Here is a 12,536-nt window from a genome sequence, read left to right on the forward strand (position 1 = left end):
TTTAATTAAAACTTTTTCATAAGAAAAATATCAACATAAATTAACTTACTTTAGTAATTCAAGGATGGCAAGTACAATATCATTAACATAACAGAATCCTGATGCTTCTGATTTCTTAGCATGATGTAATCCTCCAGCCCAGTTAACAGCCATATCAGTTTGTTGTCGGTTTAACTTCACAGCCCCAGCTAAAAGACAAGACAGGGTAGTCTTCCAAAGTGTTTAAAATAAAAAAATTAATACAACTAGACAAAAGCCCTATAGGAAAGAGTATGCCATGTAGAAGTAAAAGAGTTTAAAATTACAAAAAGATAAGGATCATTGTCTGGGACACTAACAACAGTTTTTCCTTGGATAAATATTATCCTATAGATGTGATCTGATTAAATAAGAGTATTTATGGAAAGTGGTAACTAGAGAGGAGAGAAATCTCTAAGTGAATACAACAGAAGTAAGAAACAAAAAGTAAGAAAGTAAGTAAGTAAGAAGTAAGAAACAAAAAGTCTAAGTCATAATGCTCACAAAGCATGGGGTTTATTTATTTTTAAAGAAAGAAGGTTACTACTTTTATTATTTTTTTAAAAGTAAGCTCTATGCGCAATGTGGGACCTGACCTCATGATGCCTAGATCGAGTCACATGCTCTACCAACTGAGCCAGTCAGGTGCCCCAAACATGTGAATTTTTTTAAAGACAATTGTACTACTATAAACATACAGACTACTTTTTGTTATCAAAATCCACTACCACTAAAAACTTTTGCTTTAAACAAATAACCCAAAAGTTACACACCAGGTTTAAATCAATTTTTAAATCTGAATCAGCACACTTACCAACTGAGCCACCAGTCGAAAGCTGACAAAACTCAAAGAGTCCATCAAACACTGGACAATCCTCTCCAACATTAACTGTGAAAGATGGATTTCAGTTAGAATCCATTCTATGAATTAATGGAAGGTTTTCTTTCAAAAACGATTTTTTTTTTAAAAGATTTTATTTATTTATTTGAGACAGAGAGAATGAGAGAGACAGAGAGCACATGAGAGGGGGGAGGGTCAGAGGGAGAAGCAGGCTCCCCGCTGAGCAGGGAGCCCGATGCGGGACTCGATCCTGGGACTCCAGGATCATGACCTGAGCCGAAGGCAGTCGCTTAATCAACTGAGCCACCCAGGCGCCCATCAAAAATGATTTCTTACAAATACTTTTTTATTTGATGCAATCATAGAACACACATCACAGAAGAAATCTAAACTTTGCTATTTAAAAATATAATTTATCATTTTATCCAAGGTAATTAAAATGTTCTATACAAAACACCACCACCAAATCTTACCAGGATTATTTATAGAATAATCTCTGCTCTATTACTAAAAAAATAGCCATCAAAATATAAAAGGCATTTGATTTAATTAAAACATGCACTTAAATTTGAGGCATTTCTCCTTAAACATACAATAAATTAATCAGGATTCTAAAAAATTTAAGCAATTTTAATTCCTTTATGATTTACTTTCTCTAAAACTTCTTAAATGCACAGAATATCCATTAACTTTGAAATGTATTTTACTGAGCACTAAAAAGATAAAGCAGCTAGTTGCCTACCCAATCTTAAAGGATGGTAGGAATTAACTAGGTTCTTAACAGCCAAGACATACAAGGAAGGGGTATATAAAGCACAAGGAAACGACACATACAGATACATGACACATCGCAATGTATTTAGTTCCTTAGTACTGACAGGATAAAAGGGACGTATTATGTACATGACCATTCTCAGCCTCTTCCCACCCCCCAAATTATTACCTCTTAAAAAAACAGGGGTAATTATTTTACATAGCTTTGTATACCCATAATTTATTAGCACTATAATGAATGGATTTTAGTTTCTTACCGCTCAGATATAATCATAATCTTAATATAATTCAGTATTATGTATTAAATCAATCCTGTTAATTCACTTGCCCTATCTACCCATAACTTTTAATCCAAGGCTGAATCTCCATCAAAAAAACAGGGATAAGTAATACATTCTATTGACATTATAGCATTTTATTGAGTAAATGAAATAATCTATAGTAGAAATGTATACAAAATTCTATAAATGTGTAAGATGTCTAGCAACTACACTAATTTAGTATTACTGAAGTTGTTCTTTTTTAAAAAATCATCACTGAAGACTACAGAAGTCTACAGAACAGAAACACTGATGAGAATGAACTTCAGTATCAAGCTTTAAAAAAAACACTGTTCCAAGCATTGTATGATGACATTTTGCATTCCTTTTTCAAGCCAACCAATTGCTAACAATAAAATACTTTTTATCTATATAAAAAAGAAAACTATAGAAGAAAATCAAAAGTTTCACTAACAAAGGAAAGAAACAGATTATATATTACAATCCACATTAACTAAAGCACACAAATAGAAGAAATATATATACCAGGCTAAGGCCAACCGAGGTATAATTACTTTTCTTTAAAAAAAAAAAAAAAAAGCAGGGGAGTAAGGTCTCCCCACCAATATCCATTATCCCAAAGTTAACAAGGGACCAAAACAAAGAATAGAGGAACATCCAAACAGCTCTTTGGCAGTCTGGCAGACCAACAGGCTTCAGGTAGTTTTTTTTTTTAAAGATTTTATTTATTTGACAGAGAGACACAGCAAGAGAGGGAACAGAAGCAGGGAGAATGGGAGAGGGAGAAACAGGCTTCCCGCCGAGCAGGAGCTAGCTAGATTCCAGGACCCTGGAACCATGACCCAAGCCGAAGGCAGACGCTTAACAACTGAGCCACCCAGGCACCCCTAGATTTTGTTTTTTAAAGATTTTATTTCTTTATTTATTTGAGAGGGGGGGTGGAGAGGGAGAGAGAAAATCTCAAATTGACTCTGTGCTGAGTCCAGAGCCTAACTCAGGGCTTGATCTCAAGACCCTGAGATCAGGACCTAAGCTGAAATCAAGAGTCAGACGCTTTACCAACTGAGCCACCCAGGAGCCCGTTTTTATTTATTTATTTATTTTAATTTAAAATAGCTTTCCGAGTCGCCTGGGTGGCTCAGTTGGTTAAGTGTCTGCCTTCAGCTCAGGTCATGATCCTAGGACCCTGAGATCAAGCCCTGCATCAGGCTTCCTGCTCAGCGGGGAGTCTGCTTCTCCTTCTCCCTCTGCCTGCTGCTTCCCCTGCTTGTGCTCTCTCTCTTCTCCATCAAATAAATAAATAAAATCTTTAAAAAAATTTTTAAAAATAAAGTAGCTTTATTAGTATTTTTACATTGACTTTTCAAACCAATAATTACTTTAAAAAAGTATTTTAGATCAGGCAGTATACCTAGATTTGGGTAACTCTAATGATAAGCTTCTAAGAATACTCGTTTATACTTATCAATACTAATATATACTTTTAACATAGAAACGTACATCTTTGCATCTGCTTACTATACTCAGACATGTTATCTGGTCTTATTGAACGTAGAAATTTGATGTACTCATCACTGTGGTATTTTGTCATTTCTTCAGCAGTGGCTTTATGGGGCCTCTGTGAAGAAAAACAAATGTCAGAATTGTGTAACTACAACTGGTTATATCAGAGTCATCAAACACAAGGTATACAATTTCCCCTAATTGTCCTCTCAAAAGAACTAGGTCTGCCAGAACAAAATAAATTCCAAAGCTAATCCAAATTTATACATGTGTGTTTCAGAAAACAGTAATCAATTCCAAAGCTAATTCCTACTCCTTTAAAAGCATTAGACAGGTATGACCCCAACTATATATAATTATATTAATTACTCCTTTTATTTTAGTGGAAATGGGTCAACGCTTATAAAGTTGAATCTGTGTTCAGAAACTCTACTTTCTCTCATTTTCCATCATAAACCTTCTGTTCTATAACCAGTGAGAATGAGACTCATTCTCAATTATAAGTCTTTGTTCATGATCTCTCTTCCTTTCCTTTGCCTATCCTTTGCCTTGTTCCCAAGAGCTCAATTTCATTCACACACTTCTCCCAAAAGGCTTCCAGGAAGACCTATCCAACTCCTCTTCTGTAAATGTTTATATTTGAAAGAAAGTAACCCACAGACACCCAATATTGCTAACTGCTTCAAGTTTTTCTTTTCTCCTCAAACAAGCAAGAATTGTTGTGTCTTGCATTTGTTTATATATACTTCCATCAGTGCAAAAACATTTAAGGCGGTTGTATCCTAAATGTTAGATGTACTGTGTGCATGCCCACTGACAGATTGTTCCATATGCCAATAAATATTTGTAGAATTTTCTACATAGTTCTTTTATAATAGTCCCAGGTCAACTCTTCAGCAGCACAGCCAGGTCAACCACTACTGTAACAAAGATATTTAGTATGCTACACTGAGTTGTTCTCCAGAATGTGAAAAGATAGGGTACGAGAAACTTAAGAAATGGCTGAGGAAGAGGGACAAGAGAGGTCATAACTCCCACACTCTATTTCTCTGAAGAATAAAACAAAAAGAGGATTTTCTGTTTTCTTCCAGGCCTTTTCATCTGCTAAATGCACTTCAAAGGGAATAATCATTTCAAAGCAGATTAAGGAAAAAAAAATATCACTGCTGAATATTTATCAAAAGGTATACTCACATATATTTCCATTTTTCTATATAAGCCATAATTTAGCAGCAAGTTATGGGTCATGCGGATCCTATGAGGTTTCATGGGATGACCCTGTCCATAATAATAATTTCCAATATCACCTAAAATAGAAAAAAGACAAACTGAACAATATAGACAAGAAAGTCTTCACTATCTAAATTTATGTATGTTCATCATTAGAAGGCACTTACCACCTAAACAAGATTTAAAACCTTAAATAATGATTTTAGATTTTTCAACTTTCAAACTGTATTAGAAAACCAAGATACTGTGCACACGTTTACGTGTGATAATACCATTAATATATATGATGTTTATTTACAGATTAAAGCAAGCAAGCTTTTCTGATTTTCAGTTTACCAAAGTTTTGGATTAGCCCTAATAAAATCCTCCATACTCACAAAAGTAGTTTTACTTACTTAAATTGGTAATTATTTTTCATATTTACAGGCAAATTCAGATGCCTAAATTCTGAGTTTCACTGTTATTATTTAAAAATTTTACAGCAAATATTGCTTCTTGAATATTTACTGGCATCCCAGAAATTCTTTATAGTTGGAATTATGGGGGTTAAAACGTTCTACACATCCATCACAGTCTATAAGAGAAAATTTTTGGTGAATGAAACTTAGATCCTAAATAGAGTTTTGCTCTGATAAGACATATTCATGACATTTTTTAAGATAGTAAGGATATTTGTCTCATTCTTCATGATTAGAAGTTGTAACTGCCAGCCTATCTTTCTATGACATCTTATATTACCAGTGTCTTAAACCAAATTTTCATCTACCGAATTTCAATGAAATCAATACTTTCAGGTAAAGACCTGAAAGTATTTGTTTTTATAATAAAGTAAAATTAAGGAAACCCCTAGAAATACACTATTTTTTAAATGTAACAAGCACTTTTTGCAACAGCCTGTATTAAATTAGAAATTACTTTTAGTATTAATTCTAGGCTTTAAGTAAGTAATTCCAAAATTTTATTAGGACAGTCAAGCTGACTTTAACGGCTTGAAGTTAATCTTTTCAACACAGGTTTATATAAAAGTGAGGGATAAAGAATTCCATCTCCCCACCTTCAAGATCAAAAAAAATCTTTCAAAATCCTGCCTAAATACACACTTTGTTTATTAGAAACTGAAAACTCAAAAACTTGTGTTTCTCTTTCATATATTTGATAATTGTCTAGGATGAACATTCCTACTTCATAACAGGCCTATTTTATAACCTCCCTATTTCTAAATACCACTACTGCTTGACTTTGTTGGTATACCACTAATTTACTTAATTCATTTCCAACACAAACTCTCTTCTGAAAACAATTAATATATACACAGTCATTTTAAGGGAAAGCCACCTTTCTTAAAACAAGAGCCAACAAACAAATAAGACAATACAGACAAGTAGCTAAGCAGAGCTATGGGGATGTGCAACATTCCTCTACATTTATCACAATTTAGAGGCAATGCATAAAATAAACTACCTTTATAAGGATTGGCTGTAAAGCCCATCTCTACATGGCTGGCACTACACAGAGCTCCTTGAAAGCAGCCTGGTCTCAAATTCTTTTTTTTTTTTTTTTTTTTTTTTAAGATTTTATTTATTTATTTGACAGAGAGGCACAGCAAGAGAGGGAACACAAGCAGGGGGAGTGGGAGAGGGAGAAGCAGGCTTCCCGCGGAGAAGGGAGCCCGATGCAGGCCGATCTCAGGGCCCTGGGATCATGACCTGAGCCCAAGGCAGACGCTTAACGACTGAGTCACCCAGGTGCCCCTGGTCTCAAATTCTTTAAGGTATGGAAAGCCCACTAGAATTACAAGGCACCGTGTACCCAAGTTAATGCAAGGAAGGTATTTCTAAGTTATTATCACTACCAGAAGAAATCACGAGAGTTGGAATAAAGAAACTACTCCTCACAGAACTTGCAAATGCTTCTGTGTAAGATTTACTAACATGAAATGTCTCTAACATCCATCACATTTTAAGATCAAATATTCTAGTTATAGACCTACTGAGAATCCAGTGGAAAGTCACAAATAATATAATAGGAAATGTCAATAATCTACAGAAGGGAGACTACAGTTGCAATTTCTCAGCAAGCCTGTTTTTTAAAAAGAAATGACGATAGCAGTAATTAACATTTTTTTCCCTGAGGAAATAAATTAATGTGCATTTGCAATAAATTTACATATATTTTGCTGGATGTACAAATACTTATCAGCGATTCCCATGTATCTCTCAGATAGGTCTTTTTCTTTTTTATTATGTTATGTTAATCACCATACATTACACCATTAGTTTTTGATGTAGTGTTCCATGATTCATTGTTTGCGTATAACACCTAGCGCTCCATTCAGTACATGCCCTCTTTTAATACCCATCACCAGGCTAACCCATCCCCTCACCCCCCCTCCCCTCTAGAACCCTCAGTTTGTTTCTCAGAGTCCATAGTCTCTCATGGTTCATCTCCCCCACCGATTTCCTCCCCCCTTCATTTCTCCCTTCCTACTATCTTTTTTTTAACATATAATGTATAATTAACATTTATTGAGTGTTCACTAGGAGGTACTATTCTAAGCACTTCACGTGTATTATCTGTTAATCTTCTCAATTAACCCTATGATGTAGGTACTATTACTACTGTTCCTATAGTAAAGAAAGGTGAGATGCAGCAGAATCGGGTAACACTGCCAAAGTAACCCAACTAGCATGCCCTAGAGGAGCTAGATTCAAACACATGCAGAGCAATGCAGATAATATTAAGCAGTAGCTACTAGGAAAGCAATGGCATTTTCAGTCACTAGAAAGAAATGGTAGGGGAAAGCCTGGAAAGAAAAGGATATATGTAATACAAATATTTTAACAAAGGCTTAGGATCAGAAAATGAATACAAGAAACCACCTATCCAATTCATGAAAGTAACACTTCTCTTTTTTAAACCAATCGGGTCCTCAAATTTTGTATGAATACATATAGCTTTCAACAAGTTTCTCTGCTACAATTTAGGGGTCCCATCAAAAATATGTGCACTTCCTAAATGACACAAGGGGAGCTAAGCCAAAGATAAGTGCCATTTCGTTTACTAAGAATTCCTCCAAAATAACCCCCTTGGGTTATAAAAGAAACATCGCCCAACACTTTCTGGCTTAATCCCATATCTCAAAATTCTCTACAAGGTTGCTTTGTAGCCATCCACTTTTTATTAAACATAAAATGTCTTTTCTTAGTTTAAGAACCTATGAATTCCATTCATGATTTAAATGGTTAGTAACATAACTCAGGCATTTTAAATGTTATCTTGATTTTTATCAAAATACACAAAAATGCATTATCAATGAAGCAAACATCCAGAAAAATTAGTGCAAGGTCGTTCCTTGAATACAACAAACTTTGTCAATGTGAAGAAATTACCATAAAGAATTAGTTATCTGCAAAATTTTAGAAATTGCTCACTCTTCAAAAGAAGCTATCAGAATGAAATGGCTACTAAGGTCTACACTCTCTTACCCAAAGTACTTGGGACTGGATGTATTTCAGATTTTTTTTTTTCAGGTTTTATAAATGTAGTATGTTACATCTGCTGTATATTATGTGATACCCTGGGATCTGCACAGCATTCTATAATCAAACAATATTTTTTGCAGCAAAAATGTATGAATATTCACAGTAAGCAGAATAAAGATTATAAATATTAATTCAGATTAAGCTTTTGGTTCCAAATAAGTTACAGATTTTTCTTCCCATTTTCAGATAACTTTGAATTTTAAGATTGTAAAATGTACCTTTACCCCTAAAGATAAGCACGTTATAAAAATTATCCAGAAAAACAAAGAAAAAAACCAAAGGAAGCAAGAAAAAGCCATAGTATTATTTTCACCTTCCACACACTACTGACTTAGTCCACTACTAACTTAAACACTCTGGCCACTGGCTTCCATAATACCACTGTCATGGACTGTATTCCTACCTGATAGCCACTCTGCACCAACCTTTAAGTATCAGGAGTTTCTCATGTTCATTCATTCATTTAACAAATTAAGAGCCTACCGTGCGCTATGCACTATTCTAGGTGCTTGGATAAGTCAGTGAACAAGAGTGATGCCCTAAAAATCCTCTTCTCTCAGCAATAAGTCACCTAACTGTTCGATCTAGAAAATTAGTAGGAGTTGTCCATCCTTCATTCTGTACCACCATCAACCAGCTCCAGCTCCATTTCTAATCCATCAACAAGTTCTATTTGTTGCACTCCCAAAACCTCTCTTAAATGTGTCCATTTCTGTCAGCCACAACCAATATATTTTACGTGGACCAACATGCATTCAGTTCTTGCTTTCAGTATTCATCATCACTCTTCACCATCCTTTCTTCACCTGAGTTCTATTTAAAAATGCTTCAGTGGTTTTCTACTCCCTGAACCAAGTTCAAATCTCTTACTACAAAGTTTTTGTGGTCTGGCCCTTTACTACCTAGCCTGGCATCCCATTATTCCCCCATGTCTTCCGTTTTGTTTAGTGTGCCAAATCCTAACTACGTGGCCTTTGCAGCTTGCAGTATCTTACAGGAAAACTTTTTTTTTTTTTTTTTAACATTTTATTTATTTATTTGACAAAGAGACAGAGAGAGAGCACAAGTAGGAGAGAGGCAGGCAGAGGGAGAGGGAGAAGCAGGCTCTCGCTGAGCAGGAAGCCCAACGTGGGGCTCGATCCCAGGACCCCGGGCTCATGGCCTGAGCCGAAGACAGCAGCTTAACCAACTGAACCACCAAGGCGCCCCTACAGGAAAACTCTTTTAAGGCTGGCCCATTCTCTTTCTTCAGGCCTTCCTTGTCTTGAGTACGCTACAAACGTCCCCACTCTTACGATCTAGCATACAGTTTATTTCGTTCTTAGGGCTTAAATATAATCTTTTGTCTACCTGGCACACAGTATGGACTTTAAGCCCATTTGATATTTCTAAACCCAAAGTTGATTTCATGAACAAGTATTAACCAACTGTTATTAGAGAGGAATAAGACTTATTAACCAGTACAAACATCCTTATACTTTAACTTTTTTTTTTTAAAGATTTTATTTATTTGAGAGAGCGAGAAAGCATGAGCGGGGGGTAGGGGAGAGGGAGAAGCAGGCTCTCCGCTGAGCAGGAAGCCCGATGTGGGGCTTGATCCCAGGACCCATGACCTGAGCCGCAAGGCAGATAATTGAAGTCAGACAACCAGCTCTGAGCCACCCAGGCGCCCCTTTATACTTTTAACTTCTAAATCTGATCTGTTTCAATGCTATCATCATTCCCTAAGAGATTACCAGTTCCAACCATTTCCTTAAGTATCTGTCAACTGAATAATTTACATATTTTTGTTAGGAAAAAGAAAGAATTACTTAATACTCTCTTTTTTTTTTTTGGTATCAATGCAAAGAGTTCCACTCTTGTGTCACCAAAAGAAGGAAGAAAAATCGTGTTAGGTGCAAGGTACTGACCTCTTCTTGGACCTTAAAACAAGTCAGTGTGGTAAAGGATAAGGAGTGTATCAAACAGGGATACTAATCTATTTTCATCTGTAAAACAGACAAAATGCCACTGATCCTACCTGTCCATAACTCAGAGTGGTTGTAAGCAGCAGAGAATGTTATATGAAAGTGCTCTATCCATAAAAATAAGGTACTAATCATTTATCACCAATAATTAAAAAAAACCTTTAATTTTTATTTAGATGGTAGAGATATAGACATAAGCAAAACAGATTCTGTCCTCACGAAGCTTATATTCTAGTTAGGAGGACAAAATTTAGGTGCTAGAAATAGGATAATAGTACAAGTGATAAGGAGAAAAGCAGTAAGGAGGATTAAGGTAATAGGAAAAAAGTCTGATTAGGTGAAATCTGAAGGAAATGAATACTAAAGAATAGCTGGGGAAGAGTATAAGAAAAGCTGTTTTTTTTGAGCATTACACCCTACTATGTTTAAACAATGATGTGCAATTAAGACTATTAGTATTTATGGTGGCACCTCGTGACTCAGTTGGTTAAGGGTCAACTCTTGATTTCCTCTTCTTCAACTCTTCTTCAACTCTTGAGGTCATGTCCCTCTCCCTCTGCTCCTTCCACACCACTCGCTGGCTCTCTCTCTCAAATAAATAAAATTAAAAAAAAAAAGACTACTGATATTTATGAACTGCTGCTGTAATTCATTTAGCACTTTGATTTGCTGATTACCTATTTTGGATGAAATGATACCTATTTTATGGATAATATTTATATTACAGCTAAGAACCCATGCAATTTATTACAGGCTATCTACCAAAAAGACTTTGGCACCGCTGTTGCAAATAAAGGTCTAAGAAAATCTGTCAATTAGTTGGCTGCCAAATCAATCCTTATAATCTCCTAAACTATGAGTATACTGGGAGGCATGACCTTGGTAACTTTTATATTCTATCTTTGTATAGTGTTAAGTGCTTTTTGCTGAACCACTTGTCTCCAACATTTTGATGCACCCTATCAAAAGAGGAAAAAATAGAGCATAGAGCAGTATCTATACAATTATATAAATTATGTTTACACACAACCCTATTATATTGTATACATTGTAAAACCGGCACGAAATGTGATTGGCCTAAAGCTTAATTCAAAACAAAGTACACTTAATATTTCTAGATAAAGTATCATAAATTATTTTTTTAATAAATATTTTATTTATTTATTTACATGAGAGAGAGAGAGAGCGTGCGCACGCAGAGGCAAGGTAAGGGGCAGAGGAAGAGAGCATCTCCAGCAGACTCTGATAAGCACGAAGCCCAATGTAGGGCTCCATCTCAAGACCCTGAGATCATGACTTGGGCTGAAACCAAGAGTCTGACACTTAAATGACTGCTCCACCCAGGCGCCCCCTAGGTAAAGTATTACAATTTTGAGTATTGTAATACCGGACTAACACAGTTGGTTTGCTAATTACATTTAAGTACAGAAACCACATCATTTTAAAGTCAGAAGGGATCTCAGCCACTAGGTATATCATTTTACAGAGTATCGATAATCACGCAATACATACAAGATGACCAAGATTTAGAATTAAGTTTTTGAAAACTTTGGACTATGGGTCAGTATCTACAATAAGAAAAGTGAACTCTTACTTTCCTCAAAGATTTAAGGATACCTCATCCATCAATGCCTGAAGGTTTAGCTGGAACCAGCATTCCAGTCATCTAAAGGGTATAATACTGAACACTGTAAAGCATACAGAGAAAAATACATGTCTTTAGAAATTCCTTTCATTTGCTAGATACTCTCTGTTGTCAAGAGTATGCCTAATGGTCCCACTAAGCCTAAAGGTAGGTTTCCTAATCTTATAGAATCCACTACTTCATTCCTGTATTCATCTTTCTTCTACTTTCTTTATCAAGTTAAAACAAGATAATTTAGGGTAGCAGATTTTTAATTCTAATCCAATCCATATTGTATACCTTCAAATCTCCCAATTCTTTGGTGCAGAAGCTGCTTTACTTGCATCTTCTTTCCTCCCCAAAAAAGAAAAAAACACCACTACCCTTTTAAGCTGACAAAATAGGGTTTTTTAAATAATGAAAAAGTAAGCTTTTGGAATTGTTGAAAGTTTAGTATATATACTATCACATACTAATAATTAGCATAATGATACCCAACCCATTTAATAATTTCTACAAAACAATTTTATTAGCCCCCCAAACCCAAAGAATATTTCCAAATGAAAGCAAATAAAAATTCCATTCTGAAAATGAGGCATGAGCCCTAGACGAAAGGCATATAACCTAATGAAGAGATTTCCAAATATTCAGTTATACACTGGTGTTGGCCTTAAGTAAAGCAGCTAAATGGTCTATAGTATAGTATTAAGCAACAACCATGGGACTTGAATATTTCCACTCTACCTATCAAGTCTG

The 12,536-nt window shown here is 35.3% G+C and overlaps 1 protein-coding gene across 5 annotated transcripts in view; it reads right to left on the reverse strand.

Moving 5' to 3' along the window:
• HDAC2 (histone deacetylase 2) overlaps positions 1-12,536 on the reverse strand; it is a 30,491-nt gene that overhangs the window by 15,645 nt on the left and 2,310 nt on the right. For 4 of the 5 annotated variants that reach the window (XM_045865355.3, XM_064598021.1, XM_064598022.1 and 1 more), the window contains exons 2-5: positions 4,612-4,724; positions 3,415-3,532; positions 833-907; positions 50-188 (exon numbers count right to left, since the gene is read on the reverse strand). In XM_045865355.3, the coding sequence (XP_045721311.1) occupies positions 50-188; positions 833-907; positions 3,415-3,532; positions 4,612-4,724 (445 nt within the window). The remainder of the gene's footprint in view (positions 1-49; positions 189-832; positions 908-3,414; positions 3,533-4,611; positions 4,725-12,536) is intronic. The other variant, XM_064598023.1, reaches the window with a different exon arrangement.

Source organism: Mirounga angustirostris, unplaced genomic scaffold, assembly GCF_029215605.1.
Source record: "Mirounga angustirostris isolate CCGP_5_RB_7025 unplaced genomic scaffold, mMirAng1.0.hap1 SCAF_8, whole genome shotgun sequence".
Taxonomy (NCBI): Eukaryota; Metazoa; Chordata; class Mammalia; order Carnivora; family Phocidae; genus Mirounga; species Mirounga angustirostris.